This window comes from Seriola dumerili, unplaced genomic scaffold (assembly GCF_002260705.1).
Source record: "Seriola dumerili isolate Sdu_G_001 unplaced genomic scaffold, Sdu_1.0 BDQW01000468.1, whole genome shotgun sequence".
Lineage (NCBI taxonomy): Eukaryota > Metazoa > Chordata > Actinopteri > Carangiformes > Carangidae > Seriola > Seriola dumerili.
Window position 1 is genome coordinate 2,658,051 of NW_019174723.1, and position 21,530 is coordinate 2,679,580.

A 21,530-nucleotide genomic window follows, 5' to 3' on the forward strand; every position below is an offset into this window, starting at 1 on the left:
TGTGTCTAAGACCACAGGCAAAATGTGTACATGCTAATTTATGTATATCAGTGTCTTGAGTATAGCTCACTCTCGCATACCTTACCCAGTAGTGCTCTAATTTATTGCTACATGAGATGTTTTTCTCAGGTCATCATATGGAGGAATGTACTGTACCACACTATTCCTTCCACTTTTCAGCAAACAGTGTACATGAATGAGTAATGAAGACTTGAGGTGGCTTGCTGTGTGCACTGCAGCATTCATTTTCTGCTGTTAAATGCCTTGTTAGCAGCACATCCTGCTACTCTCTCCCTCCCCTAGCATGATTGTAGGTAATTGTTTTCGGTATGCATCATTAAAAGATTCCTAGAAAGCAATAAACCGCCAGAAAAAACACAGCAGCAAGACTCAGCCTATCTCTCTCTGTCAGATTTGTTGTTCTGAACAATTATTGGGGTTGTTATCACAATTTTTTCTTCTTCTTTCTGTATACATTGTGGGGAAATTTGAATGGGAAGGTTTTTTTCCCCCACTGTATAGTGCAAGTGGTTGACTTCCATCCTTGTTATCACTAGAAAGTGGATGTGGTAAAATTTGGGCATCAAGTCCCCAGATAAAGTGGCAGTTGAATACCACACAAACAAATGCTACTACATACCTTTTTTTGTCTTCAGCTGCCTATTGAGGTCACTGGGCTGTTTCTCTCATTACACATACTGTAAGTCATACATTTCCTCAGTCATTTAAAAAAAAAAAACTTTTTGCAAAGCAACCCTGTGGTTTTTGTTTCTCCCGCTGCCAATATTTAAGAATTTTACTTACTTCAATTTTAATAGAATCAAGGAGCTCCTCCTTTCAAAAGTAGGAACTTCTGCTAAGAGGTAAAGGAGCCATTTGTAAGTTTTGCTATCGCTTCATAGCCATCGCTTCGGTGGGAGAGAAAACGTACAAATAGCCCGTATAAAGAATGGGTGGTCTGAATAATTTTGCAATTGTAATTTTTAGACACACTAGCTGTGTGGCATAGGTATGGGAATGTCGAACAGTAGGTCAGTTGGTCACTTTCTGCCCAAACTTGATCATGGTCCCCAGAGGACTAAGCCTATTGTCCCTGATTTCTCCTCTAGTACCACCATGAGAGTGAAATTTCTGTATTCTAGCAAACTGTCTCAACATTGGATGGATTGTACAGACATTCATGGTGCCCAGGGGATATATCCTAATGACCATGATGATCACCTGACCTTTCTTTTAGCATCACCACAAGGTTTACATTTGTGGTTTTGATTGAAGTATCTTAACAAATGTTGTCATCACATTTATTACAGACATGCTTGTCCCCCAAAGAATGAATTAAAAACATTTTTATCCACTGACTTTTCATGAGGGCAAAATTTAAATTTGTTCAACGGTTTATGACCAAATTCCTGCAAAATAAATGATAGTCCCATCAGCATCAGCTGTACACTTTGTTAAGTTCTAATTAGCAAATCTAAGCTAAACCTAAGCTGGTGAACATGGTAAACATAACCTGCAAAACATAAGCATGTTAGCATTGTCATTGAGAGCATGTCAGCATTTTGCTCAGAGGAACATTGTGCCTAGGTAGAGCCTCACAGACATACTGCCATAGCTTTAGACTTGTTTCCTGCATGGGTAAGTAGATAAAAGTGTAAAATTATATTCTAAAAATCAAACTTTCCCTTTTAAATGAAACTGCAAATGTGTCCTGCTGTCATTAGATAATGATGTTTTTCTCTGGCACAGGCTGTGAGACATGTGAACTCAGTTGTGGAGCTAAGGGTCACAGCTCTGTGACTGCTGAGGGCAGAGCAACACCTGCCTCGGCCTGAAGAGACCCTGGGAGGCTAAAAGGACAAAGCCTGGTTCATGGCTAAATGGAGAGACGATCCTTGGCCATGCTAAACTTCCTTACAGCCCTGCCAGGGTCTCCCTGCATGCTTTGTATTTACAGATGGCATTTCATCCGTGTCTGCTGGGAAGCTAAGCAGAAAGGATTGTGGCAGATTGACAGGAGCAGAATCCAGAGAGGAAAATATATGGGACGTACAGAGAAAATGCAAAACCATAACTGCACTGTTTTTTTTATTATTGACTTTATGCACTTTGTATGATTATTGAAATAAATGATTGGCTGAAATCACAGAGAGGAATTTAGCCGTGTATCTGTCATTTTTGAATGAGACAGCACAAAAATTTGTGTTTAATTATATTTCGTAAGGATCTTAAAAATGTTCCAAGCAAAGACAAGACCAAAATACATTACTGGAAACAAAACTTTTTTGTTGTGCTCCACTTTGATCATGTAGACCCTTGAATATAAAAACAATTCATTGAAATGGGTTGAGAAATGTAAACGTGCTTCATGTCCAGACAAACCACAGCTTCCCTGTTTACTTGTGTTTGTTTGCATGCCAGTCCAATATGGCGTCAACGTTGGCATACGATTAAGCGACCAATGTGGTGTTGATATGTCAGTATGTCAATGATTGTTTCATATTTGCTGGAGACCCGGAAAAGTGTTGTAGATTTTCAAGATGGACGACGGTACGGACTCTTCCGTGACCCAAGGGGGTTTGGATACATACATTTTTGCATCCACCCCACCTCCACCAAAGGAACAAATCTCACTCCAGGCTGAATTCAAAAATTGGCAGCCCTGATAATTGAAACACTCAGAATAAGCACAAAATAATGTTATGCAAGTGACCTGGCTATTTCTTTTGATTTGATCAGCCATGATAAATCGCAGCACTGATATAGCCGGGCAGAGCTACATTATGTGACAGTGTGCATATACAGTAGCTTGGCACTTGCAGAACAAAGTCCAGAGCCAGTCTGTCAGAGAGAAAGCTGTGCCTGAGGACAGACTGTACGTCTGGGGAGGACTGTGTGGGCTTTGAATTCAACAGAAATGTGATTTATGAAATACACAAATGAATGTTTGCTAAAATGAGTAATCTGCATCTTTCTTTTATTCTTTTCTATTCTTTTCTATTCCTTCCCATTCCGTCTTCTTACACTTTCACTCTCTCACACACACACATTTTACTCTGGCACTGACTGTTCTCTGTCTGTGTGAAGTAGAATATTAAATTCTTCAATATGTACCCAACTGAATATCTGAGATCACATCCAAGTCATTTATCTTATGTCTGTAACGCTGATGAAACCGACAAGTGTAGTCAACAGTAATGAGGGTGAAGTAACCGAGATATTAACTTTACCCCAAGCTTCGTGAGGAGCAGCTTTGAGCTGTCAAGAAAAACATATTCACTCCCCTCATCCATCACCTTTCAAAGTAAACTCCGAGCCTGGTGTTCGGAGGTGTTATTCTGATGCAGCCGACTTTACTTGTGAAGAAGATGAAACTTCGCTACAGAGGTCATTTTGAGGTTTTGAGGCTTCACTTAGGCAGTCCTCTCACACAATGGCAGCTCCATTTATACATACATACTGTACATCTCAGGAACTCCACCTCAGCAGGGATTACAGCTTTTTCTGTCTTTGATCGTGTTTTCACCAGACTAATGCTGTCTGATGTCAACGCTCTGCAGAGTTTCACAACAAAGTTAGAGTTGAACTGACATTAAAATTCATATTGGCTATGGATATACAGTGGTGTCAAAAAGTCCCAAACCCACTGTGTATTATGTGTGTGTGTGTGTGTGTGTGTGTGTGTGTGTGTGTGTGTGTGTGTGTGTGTGTGTGTGTGTGTGTGTATATATATATATATATATTTACAGTGGATCTCAGACACATATATATATCAGGACAGCAGCATTACCAATACAATGTCTTGCACAAAAACATGCCATTATATATACTATAATTAAATATAATTACCTAAAAGGAGCAGTTTAGAACATAACCAACATTGGAGCTGGTAAAAAAAAAATAGGGGGAAAGGCAGCTTTGTGTCAATGTTCATAGGCTGCATGGAGCTGGTGTGCTCAGAGACTTGAATTTGTTTGTTCAGACAGAAAGTGAAGTGTTTTTTCTTCTTGTGCCATTCACATGAATGTGACCACTGGACCACTGTTGTTAGCTTCAGTGCGTGTGGGAGTGTGCTTTAGCGTGTGACTCTGTGGGAGTGCTGTTTTCCTCAGTCTCTTTCCTTTTTTCTCTCATTTTTGTATGCTTATGGATCCATTAAGCCCTGGGTCATCCACGGGGTTGAAACATTTTGAACTCGCCACACTGGGTGAATTCACATCTTATCACCTCTTTCCATTGACTGTGTGCGCAGTGTTCTGTCTGAACACACAGAAACTCTTCCCACAAATATGTCCAAAAAACATTTTTATCCTTTCGATGACAAATGGGAAAATATAACAAGACTGCTTTTATATTTCCTGAATTCAAATTTCAGTTCATCTTTAAGTTTGACACTTATCAAGCCAACAGCTGGAGCCACCGGCACACATTCAGTCTCTACCTGTGAAAGGCAATAATGACTCTTGATGAAAGAAATCAAGCGCAGCGTGTGCAGGAGACTGGAGGATATTCGGGGGAATGGTTTTTGAGTGATCCGTGGTGATGCCTGTCTGCTTCCCTAACTCAGACACAGAAGATGATGAGTTTTACAATTAATTAGCATTGTGTGTGTGTGTGTGTGTGTGTGTGTGTGTGTGTGTGTGTGTGTGTGTGTGTGTGTGTGTGTGTGTGTGTGTGTGTGTGTGTGTGTGTGTGTGTGTGTGTGGTGCTTTTGAGGACCACATCAGTATTCCCTCCCAGCTCTTGTCAACATTTTTTTAGAGTTGGCGTGTCATGCAGTTGTGGGGAGATGACTGACTAAATGGATACAAGGACATTCACCTCAACTGAAAAACTGAGGAAAACCTCGCTGTGAATAAATGAGTGTGTGAGCTCGGAGAGCCGGTAAATGCAGACATGGTGAATTTATATATGCATGAATGTGTCATGCACTGCTGTTAAAAATAAATAAAGCCAATATTCTATCACTTGCAACCTGGCATAAACCCGCATGTGACGTAATGCGTTGCATCTTTAATCTATCTTATCCTTTATTGGAGCACGCCTCTGATGATGATGTCCGCCTTAACCCCAGCTTCAAGGTTGCACCCTGCAGAGATTGGCAGGTTTTATAATGACTTCCTGCTGATCCCAAATGAACACAGGCACTGTCTGAGAGAGCAAGAGGGATTTGTCATGCATGTAAATCGCCAAATGGGGTAATCCAAGCGGAACGCAAAAACCTCTGGTTCGGGAAACATTAGACTGATGAAATAACCCAAGAAAAATAGGAAATTTCTATATTCTGTCATGAGTAGGTGTTATTTAATATCTGTGTAAAGAGTTTAATTTAATTTAGCTCTGGAAAAAAAAGGTAGCATGGATTCATAAAACGCATGTCGAGAGCTTTATGTAACTTTTCAGACATGCTGCCAGCATAGGGGATGGCAATGTCTTTCTGTCGGTGACTCCAGACTGAAATGTCTTTTTCAATTTGTACATTCGCACATTCATGGTCCCCAGAGGAGGGACAACCAAGAAGTTTTATTTTGGTGATCCCCTGACCTTACTTTGACAGCACCACCATGAAGTTGACATTTTTGTTTTTCAGTTTTTCATCCCAGAGGATGAATCTCAAGTGCTGTGCTGATCTTCTGACTTTTCATCTGGCACCATCAGCAGGCCACATTTTTCACTTATCTGTGAAATATCTCAACATGAGAGCAGATGATGTATCATACTGACTTTGGTGATTCACTGACTTCTCCTCCAACGTCACCATGAGGTTCACATTTGTTGTTTTGAGTCATGTCTCAACAACTATTAGAGGGATTGCCATGAAATTTGGTGCAGACATTCACCTTCTCCTCAAGATCACTTGTAATGATTTTGGTGATCCCTTAAGATTTTTATTTACAATACAAGTTTATATGATTATATTACAAAGTGATGATATCATTCAACACAGAAATTCTCCAATCAGGACAAGTACTAAAGATGTTTGGGAACAAGACCCTGATATGACCCCGACACTACATGGGATTTTGGAATTGAATGAATTCACTCCTCTTTTCTCAGTTTTCAAGTTTTCAATTCAAAGTAACTTACTGTCAGTATCTTACGAAAGAAAGTGGACCCATGCAACTTTTTAAACAGAATTTGGACCTCAATATTTGAAGTGCTCTCATATGTTTGTACAAAACAAAAACCCATCATGCGTTAATAATTATCTTGACAATTAAACCTCCGGAGGTGGAAGACTGCCTGCCCTCCCTCTCTTATACAGTGGATTAAAGAGATCATGACATGACATGTCTTCAAATTGAGAAACTGATGTTAAGTCTAAGTAGACATTTTAACCTCTTTCTATTGTGCATACCAAAAATTTATGCATTCATAAATGATAAATGATCAGTGATTCCCTTTCAATATAGTCTTGCACCCTGAATCTATAAGGCCTATACTGCAAATGATGTTCTGACACTGAAATGCCTGAGAAGGCTCTAAATCTATAACATGGGGAGTCTGCAATTGTGTAACCATAATATATATTTAAAGTTTTTTGCTCTCTGTTTTTGTTGTTGTAAATGAATAAATAAACACAAACAATTTGATTTATGGAAAGTTAGTCTTCAATCAGCCATCAGGATCTGATTCTGCCTTGATCATCAGCACATAAAGTGATGTGGAAAACAAAGCTGTCATCGCTGGAAATGTCCCCTCTAATAGGCTGCAGAGGTCCAGTCTGTTTTATGTGCATCTTTGTTTATTCAGGTACTGTGGCCATGGCTCGCATCCATACATGGCGTCCTCTGTGGCATGTGCCAACCCACTCACATGCCTGCCAAGTCCACCCACTCCACTGCCCCCTTTATCCACCTGCCACTCTCTGTAGCTCATCAAAGAGAGAAAAAAAAGCCTTATCTTATCCTCTAACACTGTCTACCTAAATCAAATGCCCCAAGCCTTGCGCGCCCATGTGTGTGTGTGTGCACGCCTTGGCCCAGTTTCTTTTATGACTGTTTGTGTGTGTGTGTGTGTGTGTGTGTGTATGTGTGTGTGTGTGTGTATGTGTGTGTGTGTGTGTATGTGTGTGTGTGTGTGTATGTGTGTGTGTGTGTGTGTGTGTGTGTGTGTTCCTAAGTGATTGCTCTCCAGTACCTTGTTTCACCGTTCCCCAAGTAATAGGAAACTTGGAAACAAACGGATGCTGGACTGATTGCCTCTTCGCTGTCCAACAAAATGCTTCAGGGGTAAATAGGGATTTTTTTTTTTATTATTTTACTTTTTGATGGAGCCTTGTTTTCTTCTGCTTCCAAAAACTTTCTCCAAAGTGTATCCATTTGGTCATGATATTACTCATGCCTTTTACTAAGACATCAAAGAGCTGAAAGTGCTGCATCAGACCCACAGGTATAATGACGAGTACACCTCCGCCGCGACTGCAAATAGCGGCAAATGTGATGATAATTGCAGCCAATTACTTTCCTGTTGCCCCCTGGTGTTTTGCAAGAGCTAAATATATGGGGCCTTCAGCACGGTGGCAAATGACATGACTATAATGTCATTTCTCTCTACATCTCCAGCAAGCAGCAGTGGTTTAAAACCAAGACAAAGAAAGCATCTCTAAGGGCACATGAGTTTCATTGCAACACAATGGATGTCATTTATCTGAGATAGCTGCGTTACAAGTAGGTGAGACGGTGAAAGGAAAGGCACGAGAGAAACTCCTGTAACACCTTTTGAAAGACGTGATCTAATTTAACAATAATGTAATTTGTATCGGCCCCAGGACCCTCTACCAGGGCTTGTGTGTGTTGTTGCTGTGTTGTGTGTTGTGTGTGTTTATGTTGCAGGTTCCTGGCTGGGCGGAGCTGGAAGCTATCAGGGAAGTGGAGGCAGCTGGTGACTGTCCTCCACATAGATTATATAAGACCTCCCCATCCCGGCACTCAGGAGGCCCCCTCCTCCTTTGCGCCACATTGTCTTCTGTTGGAGTTTCTGTTCAGTTAATTTCATATTTCTTGTGTTAGTCTGGCGCTAGTTCCACCTGCCAGCCTTATTTGTTGAAATTGCCATTTATTGTAGTTAAATAAGAACTAATTTGTGTTAAATAAAATTCCTTTGTTTTAGTTATATCCATGCATGTATTCCCGTATTTGCTATGGTCTCAGAGCTGGGCCATCACACATTGCACTGTGTAACATTTATGTTTTGACAACATGCACTTCCAATATTTACAACACAATCAAATACAGAAAAACGCTGCAAGTAGCACAGGCGACAAAGGAAGTGTTTCCAGGGAACACAAAAAAATGATGAACCCAGCTGGGACGAACTTGTTGTGCAATACTTTGTGACTTTTGAAGTTATGAAGACGGTTACTCTTCAGTGGTGTTGGGAAAATAAACTAGGTGGAAGTTTGTTTGGTTTATTCAAACCAGCCGGGTTTAAACTCCCACAGGCACCTCTACAGTTCACTAAAACTCACATTATACTGTATCTTGCGAGTTCAATTTAGACCAAAGTGAGCTTTAGAGGTGCTAGTGCCACCAAAACCCATCTGCAGACAGACCATCACATTACAGCCCATGTCCCACTTTGGAGGAATCATTCGGGAAACAGAGGTTAATTTAACTGTGATGATTTCTAGAACAATATATTAGATAGAAACAGTTGCTCATGGAATATGTTTACATGTTTATGAGACCAAACAGAATGTAATAAACTGGAGAGGGAGACAGATGTGAGGGAGATGACGGACACACACAACCGGAGTGGGCCTCGACGCCTGCTCCACTGGGCCGATCACCAAAACACATCTATCTCTCTTGCTCTCTCTCTGTCTCTCTTTGATTGAGCCACCAGCCCAATTTGTGTAGCAGCCCATCTGGAAAAGATTCTCTCGATGGCCATTTTGTCAGTGCTTTTTTTTTTTTTTTTTACCTTAGGACAGAGCCAGGCTAGTTTTCCCCAGCTTCCAGTCTTTATGCTAAGCTAATCTATCCCTCTCCTGGATGCAGATTCATATTTAAGGGAGAGATATGAGCAGAAGTGTAGTGGAGCATATAAGCTGGTAAACAGCATATATTCACCTCTGGGTAGAGTAGACAGATTAGAAAAAAAAAGACATGGATACGCATCAGTGCACATCCTCCAGAACAAGCATTACATGCTTCATATAATCTGTAGTGTTTACTGTGAACAGGAAAAAGCTAGCTCGCTTGCTAGTTTAAACACTGGTAGATTGCTAATCACGCACAATTACAAATATAGAGTGAACACAATAAGGCACATTATTCAACTCAGCGGAGGTGTGTGTTGATCAGAGGTGGAAGCTAAAGGCTCCCTGTGAGTGTTATACTATTAGTGATGCATTAATGTGCATTTTTTAAAGCTACTTTATATTTAAACAGCATACACACATACCAAGACAAAACTGCACCACTGGACAGAATGGTATCAATCCTCTCATCTCACTCTTGGCAAGAAAGTGAACCCAAAATGTCTGTAGGCTACAACCCATTCCCAAAAACTCCAAACTTTTCCTTTGAATTCAAATATAGTCATACCTCTTAATATTCTACTCTTTAAATCTGTTTATTTTTCTGCAAACGCTGCCGATGTCTGTATATAATTACAACAGTCAGCACAGATCACAGGTGTCAGGTTGGTCGTGCATCTGTAACCAGATCTCACCATTGCAATCAGTGAAGCAGCTGACGCACAAGCACTACAAGCACAAAACAATTTAAGCACACTCCGCAAGGACATACGCCTCCGATTTGGGCGCCATAAAAGAACAATTTGGAAACACAAACGTGTGTTCCCAGGTTATTGATTCCATAATTAGTCTGTGTAATGGCTCTCCGGTGACGTCAGGGGAAGATGGATACGTGTGACCGGCCTGCAGGTCCCTGGCCTGTTCTGTAGCCTGCTGTAGAGAGACATCGGGTTGCTGTGTGACAGGCTGGGTTATTAAATTGCCTCATGTAGCTTTTATAAAATTACCTATAAAATCACCAACAACCTTTTAAAGAGCCTTTTTCATATTTTGCAAAGAGTAATTTAATCAGGTTTAATGGTAACAGCGGTGAAAAGGCCAAGGGAACATCTTCTGTGGCTCATTTGCAATAAAGTCAGCAGCAAAAAGAAGTGTAAGGATGAGCAGTGAAGCCGACTGAAACATTAGTCCAGATTGCAGAATTCAGTCATTTCACCACCATAAATTTATCTGCAGCCTTTGCCTTGCCGCAAAAAACATGAACTGTTTCGGGGAAAGAGCACACAACGGACATATTATTCACTTTTCTGAAAAGCATTACCAAGCAAAATGCACGCACAGTCTTCCTGAGGCATGATTTTTCATCTCTGACTTCTTCCCCAACAGTTTTGGCATTGCTTATTATGTTTTAATGGGATAAAACCATTAATGTTTCATGGCAGTAACTAATCCCTGATTCTCATGAATTAGTTAGCTGTGTAGTTATGCTTTCTGGCGCTCAAAGTTTTCTTTTTTTTCCATAGGAGTCTGGGTTGCAGCTTACACTCAACAGGAACAGTTGTGGCCCCAGGAAATTATTTGACAACTAAGTCTAATGAGTTCTCACTCACTTGAAGACCATGTGGAGAAGTTGTGTCACGCAACATCCAACACTAAGTATTCCAGTGAAACCAAAATAAGTCATTAATGTGCATCTTACCGTTGGAGTGCAGTTTTGTTGTTTGTATCAACAGAGAGCACGCTCTGCCTCGGTGTGGTTTTGACAGTGTTGCAGCACAGCAAAACACAGAGCATCTCATTTGCAAATTGCTAGGTGTGCAACTCTTTCCTCAGAAGATACTATTAGATATGTATGAGATGGAAAATGATGCTTGTTAGCTTTGATAGTCTGACCATTTGAACTTGTAAATCTAACTCAAGCTTTTCTTCTACGACTGTAAAAAGATAGGAGCCTCATATAATGTCCCCCCAAGAAGAATGACAGCATCTGCTGTCTCAGGAAGTGACCCAAAATGGCATCTGCTCATCTTCAAGTGACAAAGCCTAGTGTCTAGTGTCTAGTCTAGTGGCTGTGGTAATTATGAAGGGAGCAACGTGGTAGACAGGTGACTGTAATATGGCCTCATTCAAGACTGTCTTATCCACTGTGAAGGAGACAGTCCCAGTAGGGGTCATTGAAAACCTCTGGGACACGACTATGTGTTACACTGTAACAGAGGTGCAGAAGTTTAACCAACCAACCAACCAACCAGTTAGTCTTTATCCTTTAAGTCTTTTCTCTTGTAAAACCAAAAAAATACCATTTCAAAACACTTGAAGGTGAAGATGAAGAGTAAATCTTACCTTTGTGTCGAAGTTCGATTTTAAGTGGAATGGCATCATTGTTGCCCCTTATGGCTGTTTAGGGGAAAACACCCATAACAACTGCAGTTCTCACCTAGCGTCAAGAACCAGTGGGTGTTTCTTCAGAGGGCAGTAATGAGCCCTATTACAATTTGGCGTACCACAATTTGGACTTTAAGGACAAAGACTAACTGTTTGGTTTGATAAATGTACATCTGGAGAACCGCCCCTCCTCCATGAGAAAGCAGTGCACAGCTGCTTCCCTGAGCTTTTCTTATGGTAGCCTCCAGGTCTGTCTCCCACACAGTGGACGAGACAGTCCAGAAAGGGTAGAGGTGTCATAGACCGAGTCTGCGTGGATGGATAGGTCAAAAAACCATCAGACTTTAACAGTGACATACATTTCACTTTTCCAATTGATCATTTCTTAACCTTAACCACTCGTTTATTATTGTAACCATGATGGCGGAGGTCCCTTAACTTTAAAGTCATTCATTAAAGTCATTTTAACCCAAAACGCTAAGTACATATTTTAACTCAAACTATGATCTTTCCTTTGGTGCCTAAACCTAACAAAACCTAAAAGGAGCTATTTGTAAGTTTTGCTTTTGCTACATAGCCAATGTTAGCATTAACAGCTGCTTACATAAATCTTGGCAAGAGCTTCAGCCATTGCTACTTTTACACGACAGTAGGTGATAATACAACCTCTGAGCAGCACTACTTCTTCAGGGCAGATTGGACACTACAGTGACTCGGTATTGGAAAGTGACCAGGCCAGGGCTAGTTTGTTAGCATGCTAAGTTCAGTAGAAGGAAAGACGTGACAGAATTAGAAGCAAAGTAAGGAAGGGTGCTTTGGTCACAGCTCTTGGAGAGGAAAGTTTGATGCTGAACTCGCAACATTTCTTCTACACTGGTAAGCAAACAGTTGCTAATGCTAACGTTGGCTATGAAGCGATAGCAAAACTTACAAATTGCTCCTTTAACCATAGCATTGTCAGATAATAAAACAGATTTATTTGTGATTCATATTGGTTATAGAAGGCACAGGTGCTGTCCTGCTGAGCATCATGATTAGAGAACATTTCTGTGTCATTCTACAGGGCACAAACAAACAACGCATTTTGTTGCTGTTTTTTTCTTTGCAGTCAGCAGCATTAAACTCTAAAGCACACAACTATTTTTTTACAAGGTCTCATCACCATTCATCTCTTTCTGTATAGAGCAGAGTCTCATTGATCCACGGTGTCCTTCCTTCCTCTGCATGGTCTGTTCTTTAGCTCTGCCATCCTCACAGAGAAGCTGCTCAACACATTTTTTTTGTACAGTTCTCACTGGAACAAAATGGACTGCCACCTGCTGCCAGCTGCTCTGGGACACAACATTTTGTTCCTCTTCCTCGTCTCGATGGAGACAAGCAGGCCTGTGGTGCTGTCACTCATGTTCCCGTGTTTGCTTCACAGACGCTGCATGAGGATGAGAGAGCCACTGAACAGCTGTGTGCAGCCAGAAGCATCTTTTTGGGTCTCCAAAGAAGCCCCACTGTGAAATGGCACAGCACAGTTATATGTGATACTTGACAGGCCAGTGTGTCTGTAATGTTTGATCAGATTTTGTGCTCTTTAAGAGCATCTCCTGCGGCTGATGATGTGACAAAGCACAACGAGCTTTGGTTCTGGGCTTGAGCCCTTGTTATTCTGGAGGATGAGTGTGATGAAGCCCAGCATGCACCTTGCTGCTGCCATCTGCTCCCTCTCTCTTCTGCTGGCCTGACAAGAGTTATGTTTACATAAAAGCACTGTGGCTCCTCTGCTAACCACTCCATGTTAACACAACATTGGCAGAGTGTCACACACAATGCATCTCTGCATGAATGTCAGTGAGCAAACAATGTGACTTTATCACATTGTGTACTGTGTGTGTATATGATTACTCATCTATGCAGAACAGCCCGACAAATATTAAAATGCAGGGAAAATATAATGAAGCAATAAAAATGGTTTGTATTAGTATTCAGACTCTGCAGTTATCCTTGCTGTGAGTGGATCTGTGGCAAGGACACAGGAATCCTTTATTATCTATCCGCTGACATTAGGTCCTGTTCTTTTTCAGAGGAAGTTTATTCCAGGAAAAGAAAAAATATTGATCTCGAAGGCTCCAGCCGAAAGTATCCCTTCAGAACAATCCATCTCAGTAATTCAGACCAACTCAAAATGATTTTCTGATACGTCAACAGAGCAGCACCTATTTTACACTCAAAAGCACAGTTCTTGATGAGGAATGACAAATCAAACAGCTTTTGATGCCATTATGTATGCAAAATTATGAATAGTTTGACATCAATAATTTCACAGGGAATTATTTATTGCGCTACAATATAATACTATATTGTGATTATATAATGTGGGATATAAAAATTAATTCATTGTTGCTCACAGAAAGAGACGCTGATGTTTTTAAACTGCCCGACTGCAAAAACACTACAACTCAAACGCGCCGTAGCTTTAAATGTTTGTTTTCACTTGCTGATTTGTGTTATTCCAGTTAAAACAGTGTAAAGTCTCAGTGTCGTCACTGAATTGGCTGATGTTGGCCACGTAAAATGGTTGAATGAGTGAGCAACTCCCAGTTCCCGTTTTGGATCACTTTCTGGTTCTGTCAGGCTGACAGCCGTCCTGCCAGAGGCAGGTGCTTTATGTTTCACCGAAACAATTTCAATTCGCTGATTAATTGCCCTCCCCCCCCCCCCCCCCCCCCCCAACCCCCACCTCTCCTCAGAGTAAAGGCCTGGGAAGCCCATACAAGGCCTGCAGAAATGTATCAAACCACATTAACATCTAATGGCACTGACTCACAGTTTAAAATTGATATTGTGTCTTTTTTTGTGGCAAAGACCTTTTTTTCTTCTTTTTTTTAACGCAGTTTTATATCTCAGGAAGCAGATGACGCTGGTGTAAATATGTTGTTTTTTGTCTTTTGAAGTGTAGGTTAGACATATTTTCACATCACAAACATGCAAATGCACACTGGGGGAATGCAGAATTGTTGGATTCATTTGAATAACGTCTTTGATGATGTCTAGGAAAAACCCTCCCGCCGAGATTCAAGAAGGAAACCCAAGTGAGGGTAAGTTTTATTCATCGTGTTTGGAAAATAAATAGCTTCATCTCATAATAATAATAATAATAATAATAATCACAATGCATCTTTAGACGGTAGCACAGATATTATCAACAGGAAATTAGATAAAGTCATATTCAAAACAGTTTGTGTTAAATCGTACGGGTCCATCTGTATTTTTGCAAGGGCTCAGTTGGAAAAACTGCACTAGCAAAACTTGGCTAAAAATGGTGGCAAATTGAGATCTGTGTTTGTTTGTTTGTTTCTTTTTTTGTTGTTGTTGTTTTGGCAAACCAGGTGACACTGCAATAGATATAAATCAGAAGAAATGCATTACACAAGCAAGACATCACTGCATGAACAGTTGTGTGTTTTGTCCCTGGTCAGACATCAGACTTTAACAGTGACATACATTTCACTTTTCCAATTGATCATTTCTTAACCTTAACCACTCGTTTATTATTGTAACCATGATGGCGGAGGTCCCTTAACTTTAAAGTCATTCATTAAAGTCATTTTAACCCAAAACGCTAAGTACATATTTTAACTCAAACTATGATCTTTCCTTTGGTGCCTAAACCTAACAAAACCTAAAAGGAGCTATTTGTAAGTTTTGCTTTTGCTACATAGCCAATGTTAGCATTAACAGCTGCTTACATAAATCTTGGCAAGAGCTTCAGCCATTGCTACTTTTACACGACAGTAGGTGATAATACAACCTCTGAGCAGCACTACTTCTTCAGGGCAGATTGGACACTACAGTGACTCGGTATTGGAAAGTGACCAGGCCAGGGCTAGTTTGTTAGCATGCTAAGTTCAGTAGAAGGAAAGACGTGACAGAATTAGAAGCAAAGTAAGGAAGGGTGCTTTGGTCACAGCTCTTGGAGAGGAAAGTTTGATGCTGAACTCGCAACATTTCTTCTACACTGGTAAGCAAACAGCTGCTAATGCTAACGTTGGCTATGAAGCGATAGCAAAACTTACAAATTGCTCCTTTAACCATAGCATTGTCAGATAATAAAACAGATTTATTTGTGATTCATATTGGTTATAGAAGGCACAGGTGCTGTCCTGCTGAGCATCATGATTAGAGAACATTTCTGTGTCATTCTACAGGGCACAAACAAACAACGCATTTTGTTGCTGTTTTTTTCTTTGCAGTCAGCAGCATTAAACTCTAAAGCACACAACTATTTTTTTACAAGGTCTCATCACCATTCATCTCTTTCTGTATAGAGCAGAGTCTCATTGATCCACGGTGTCCTTCCTTCCTCTGCATGGTCTGTTCTTTAGCTCTGCCATCCTCACAGAGAAGCTGCTCAACACATTTTTTTTGTACAGTTCTCACTGGAACAAAATGGACTGCCACCTGCTGCCAGCTGCTCTGGGACACAACATTTTGTTCCTCTTCCTCGTCTCGATGGAGACAAGCAGGCCTGTGGTGCTGTCACTCATGTTCCCGTGTTTGCTTCACAGACGCTGCATGAGGATGAGAGAGCCACTGAACAGCTGTGTGCAGCCAGAAGCATCTTTTTGGGTCTCCAAAGAAGCCCCACTGTGAAATGGCACAGCACAGTTATATGTGATACTTGACAGGCCAGTGTGTCTGTAATGTTTGATCAGATTTTGTGCTCTTTAAGAGCATCTCCTGCGGCTGATGATGTGACAAAGCACAACGAGCTTTGGTTCTGGGCTTGAGCCCTTGTTATTCTGGAGGATGAGTGTGATGAAGCCCAGCATGCACCTTGCTGCTGCCATCTGCTCCCTCTCTCTTCTGCTGGCCTGACAAGAGTTATGTTTACATAAAAGCACTGTGGCTCCTCTGCTAACCACTCCATGTTAACACAACATTGGCAGAGTGTCACACACAATGCATCTCTGCATGAATGTCAGTGAGCAAACAATGTGACTTTATCACATTGTGTACTGTGTGTGTATATGATTACTCATCTATGCAGAACAGCCCGACAAATATTAAAATGCAGGGAAAATATAATGAAGCAATAAAAATGGTTTGTATTAGTATTCAGACTCTGCAGTTATCCTTGCTGTGAGTGGATCTGTGGCAAGGACACAGGAATCCTTTATTATCTATCCGCTGACATTAGGTCCTGTTCTTTTTCAGAGGAAGTTTATTCCAGGAAAAGAAAAAATATTGATCTCGAAGGCTCCAGCCGAAAGTATCCCTTCAGAACAATCCATCTCAGTAATTCAGACCAACTCAAAATGATTTTCTGATACGTCAACAGAGCAGCACCTATTTTACACTCAAAAGCACAGTTCTTGATGAGGAATGACAAATCAAACAGCTTTTGATGCCATTATGTATGCAAAATTATGAATAGTTTGACATCAATAATTTCACAGGGAATTATTTATTGCGCTACAATATAATACTATATTGTGATTATATAATGTGGGATATAAAAATTAATTCATTGTTGCTCACAGAAAGAGACGCTGATGTTTTTAAACTGCCCGACTGCAAAAACACTACAACTCAAACGCGCCGTAGCTTTAAATGTTGTTTTCACTTGCTGATTTTGTGTTATTCCAGTAAAACAGTGTAAAGTCTCAGTGTCGTCACTGAAATGGCTGATGTTGGCAGTAAAATGGTTGATGAGTGAGTCAACTTCCCAGTCCCCGTTTTGGATCACTCGGTTCTGTCAGGGCCTGACAGCCGTCCTGCAGAGGCAGGTGCTTTATGTTCCCTGAACAATTCAAGTTCGCGCTGATTAATTGCCCGCCGCCCCCACCCCCCCCCCCCTCAACCCCCACCTCTCCTCAGAGTAAAGGCCTGGGAAGCCCATACAAGGCCTGCAGAAATGTATCAAACCACATTAACATCTAATGGCACTGACTCACAGTTTAAAATTGATATTGTGTCTTTTTTTGTGGCAAAGACCTTTTTTTCTTCTTTTTTTTAACGCAGTTTTATATCTCAGGAAGCAGATGACGCTGGTGTAAATATGTTGTTTTTTGTCTTTTGAAGTGTAGGTTAGACATATTTTCACATCACAAACATGCAAATGCACACTGGGGGAATGCAGAATTGTTGGATTCATTTGAATAACGTCTTTGATGATGTCTAGGAAAAACCCTCCCGCCGAGATTCAAGAAGGAAACCCAAGTGAGGGTAAGTTTTATTCATCGTGTTTGGAAAATAAATAGCTTCATCTCATAATAATAATAATAATAATAATAATAATAATGATCACAATGCATCTTTAGACGGTAGCACAGATATTATCAACAGGAAATTAGATAAAGTCATATTCAAAACAGTTTGTGTTAAATCGTACGGGTCCATCTGTATTTTTGCAAGGGCTCAGTTGGAAAAACTGCACTAGCAAAACTTGGCTAAAAATGGTGGCAAATTGAGATCTGTGTTTGTTTGTTTGTTTCTTTTTTTGTTGTTGTTGTTTTGGCAAACCAGGTGACACTGCAATAGATATAAATCAGAAGAAATGCATTACACAAGCAAGACATCACTGCATGAACAGTTGTGTGTTTTGTCCCTGGTCGCACATTTATCACAGTGTTCATTTTTAAAAGCCGAAGGATCAAAGATGTCACATGAAAAAGAAGACAAAAGCTCTGCACGGAAAGGTTACTGCTGACATGTCATGCATAAATGATAGGGACTGTGACAAATGGCAGCAATAAACATGTCGACTCAATGGCTTGCTTCCTAAATTATCGCCTTATTCATTAGTCGGCTGTGATCATTAGTGAAACCGTAATAAACTTCATCTTGAGATTGTGAGCGCTCAGAAAGGTCAGTCTGTGAACAACATCAGTGAGGATTGTCATATTAGAAAAATTACACAAATATACAAAGAGCCTCCCTGAAAAAATATTACAAGTCAATCCGAAAAATGTCCCTGCTGGCAAACACGGCGTCAATTATATTCACAAAAATAAGAGATAAGAGGACTAACAAACACATCCTGCTTGGTGCTGTGATCAATATGTGACCTTTGTGTCAGTGATCTCAGTGTCGGCGCGCTCGTGTTTTCTGAAAACCACTGTCCTCGTTCGTCATTGTGCTATCGTTAGTCTGTGCATCACCAGCCCTCTTTGTAAACAGTTTCCCCAAACAGCTACAGTCAAACCAACGTCTGAGCCATCTGGCCAGAATAGAAATTTACTCCCACAGATCAATCGTCTGCCTTTTTATCTACCGCCTGGCAGGAGGACAAGTTTTCTGGGTAACACTTCACATTACATGGAAGGGGCAGGTAGGGAGCCTGAGTGGGGTACCGGTGAAGGGTAAAGAGAGAGGAATGTGTTACTGTAGTGTTGCAGAATCGCGTTCTTTCAAACTACATTATAGTCACACCAGAGAGGTTATAAACGTAAACGTGTTGTTGTTGCTGTCACTGACAAAGTTGATTTGGCACTGCTCCAATCTGGCAATATCCCCAATGTCCAACTCTGATAATAACTGAGTTGGGTCTGTGTTTGTTGTTAAAACCTTCTGTTTCTCCTGCTGCTCCCCTACATCCTCCTCTGATTCCTCTACCTCCTGCTTCTCGTCTTTGTCTTCCTCCTCCTCCTCCTCCTCCTCCTCCTCTTCTTCCTCTGTGATGGAGCAGAGGCGGGTAGCACTCCCGGGGTTGTCGGCAGGCGGTCTGTAATGGCACTGCCCGTTCAGCAGCCTCCTCAGTGGCATCAGGGGCACCGCTTCCTCTCCCAGCAGCTGCTGCTGGCAGTGTCGGAAATCACTCTGACGCTTGAGCCGTTTGAACTCGCTGAAGGCGGAGGTGGCGTTCTGGTAGAGGCTGTGGGCGATGGCCTGAGCCTTCTCCGACTTGTTTACCAGAACAGCGTGACACCGAAGCACCACTGCCATGTTCTTGACTTGGTGCCTGTAGATCCAGGCCAGGATCTTGGGCCGGCACGGGTCAGCGGTGCAGTAGGTGATTCTGTTCAGAGAGTAAAGATGAATGGGTTTCTTTTTCCCAGATTTGTCTGCGCTCATCCGGATGCCTTGCGGCCCCACTGTTAACCTCATCTTGACACTCTGCTCCCCGTAGTTGCTCCTCGCCCAGATCTTGGCAACCGCCTCCTGGGTGCAGCCGTCTCCCTTAGCCGTGATGGTGACTACACTCCCCAGGTAGCGCACATTATACACAGGCTCTTCTTTGTTCAGTTCCACCTTTTGCCGTTTGGTGTGGAAGATGCTGCCCACCCAGTCGAAGGGACAGTCAGGCAGCAAGTCAGGACAGGAGCGCAGCAGCGAGGAGAGGATGGAGTGGTAGGTCAGCCCGGTCCCCAGGCTCTTGGGTTTACTCTTGGCTTCATCCTCCACCAGAACAAACTTATTCCTTCTCCAGGGCAGCATGGTGCGGGAGGAGTTGGAGCGAGTGAGCCCCTCTGCCGCTGCGTTTGCTCTTGTCAGCTCAGGCAAAAAGAGTAGGAAAGCCTGTGTGTACGTGTGTGTGTGTGTGTGTGTGTGTGTGTGTGTGTGTGTGAGGGAGAGAGGAAAAGCAGAGAGAAGCTGCTTTGCGAAGCACTGAGGAGAGACTGAGAGCTGTGAGCCTCAGCCAGTCTGTTCCCCTCGCTCGCTCCTCCTTCCTCTCCTCCTCCTCCTCCTCCTCCTCTTTCTCCTCTGTTGTCTGCATCATGCAGCGCTGATCAGTGCAGGAGACTTAGCCCGGCGCTCAGGCACCCTCAACCCCCTCCCTGCTTCGTTGTTTTGCTTCCAAATGGCTCCGTACCAAAGCATTATTTATCCGTCCAGCGTTGCACTGAGGTATCACTGTATTTATGCTTCTTGTAAAGCTGAGGTAGAGGATACATCGCCTAGTCATTCTCCATCAGGAGACATATGAGACTACTTGTTAATTTTGGTATAAAAGTCAGTCGAGTCCAAACAGTGTAATTAATTCCTCTTGTTTAGAGTGATGTTTAATTAAGTATGTCAGTAGACGGGTCTTGTAGCATGATTAGGACCTTGTACTTGTACTACAACTCTCAAATTGTTTGAGAGGTTGTTTAACACATGGACTAACACTGTATCTATCTATCTGTATATTTGAATGCTATGAAAGGTTTGTTTACATCAGAAATTCAGAAGAATAATTACTTGAGAAACAGGTGCAAAGTGCTTTGGGACATGAATAAAAGAACATGTGTGAACATCTGTCTTATATTACTCCTGTGTGTCTGGCCCGACACATAATAACGTTGGCAGATAAAAGGTAGCTCTTTTTTCAGGGCAAGGACTCTGGGCTGAAATGAATCAAAAATAAGTATCATCTTTGTCTGCCGCTGAGCTGTGGCGGGCAGCATGGACTGAACTGCCGTGTGGAGATGGTGGAGGAAGTTCTGTGCTGAGGTTACTGTGGCAACACTGGAAAATAAATGTCTCTTTTCTACTCCCAGTGTGTGCTGTGAATCAAAAAGAAGCCTGACTAGAAAAAGAAACTGAATTACTTTGGATGAAAATATCTCATATGTAGAATTATTCAGATTACATAATGGGGAGAGCAAATTTGACTGTAGGACTACTCTTATCTATTATTCTTATCTATTATCTAACAACTGCTGTTTAAAAATCACAGTTCTCAGTGGCTCTGGATGCACACTGAAAGGAGGTTCTTTGTAAACCACACACATAGCCAGAGAGTATGTGGATTAAAGTAGGGTTGGGAATAGGTTGGGCAGTCGCCATAAAGGAGACAGTACCCTGGAGAAATGGTAAAGAGACTTTTGCTCTCAGTCTAGTTAGATGTTTAGTGAATAAATAGTGGAACCACGATCTGATCCAGGATCTTCTTAAGTAACCAAAGATTGACTGAGAGGCCTTATACAAACAGCTGTGGTGCCATAAATCACCTCTGATGTGAAATAACTCACGACTTACCACGGGAGATTAACGCAGACCCTGATATGCTGAATTGAAAAAAATCCATCATGGTTTGGCCTTTACAGAAATGGGTGTGTGTATTCAGTATTGACTTATCTGCCATCTCAGATACCACCCTGTAAAAGGGTTGTTTGATGAAATTGGTAAATGTCTCCACTCTCATGTGTTATGTGTCCAGTCTCGTTATCTCCAGCCTGGCAGTTTTTAC

The 21,530-nt window shown here is 41.7% G+C and overlaps 1 protein-coding gene across 1 annotated transcript; it reads right to left on the reverse strand.

The window, feature by feature from the left end:
• Positions 1-17,586: 17,586 nt before the first annotated feature.
• fam43b (family with sequence similarity 43 member B) lies at positions 17,587-19,945 on the reverse strand. Its single transcript, XM_022763317.1, has one exon. The coding sequence runs from the start codon at positions 19,793-19,795 to the stop codon at positions 18,785-18,787; it is 1,011 nt and encodes a 336-aa protein (XP_022619038.1). The 5' UTR covers positions 19,796-19,945; the 3' UTR covers positions 17,587-18,784.
• Between the last annotated feature and the right edge of the window lie 1,585 nt (positions 19,946-21,530).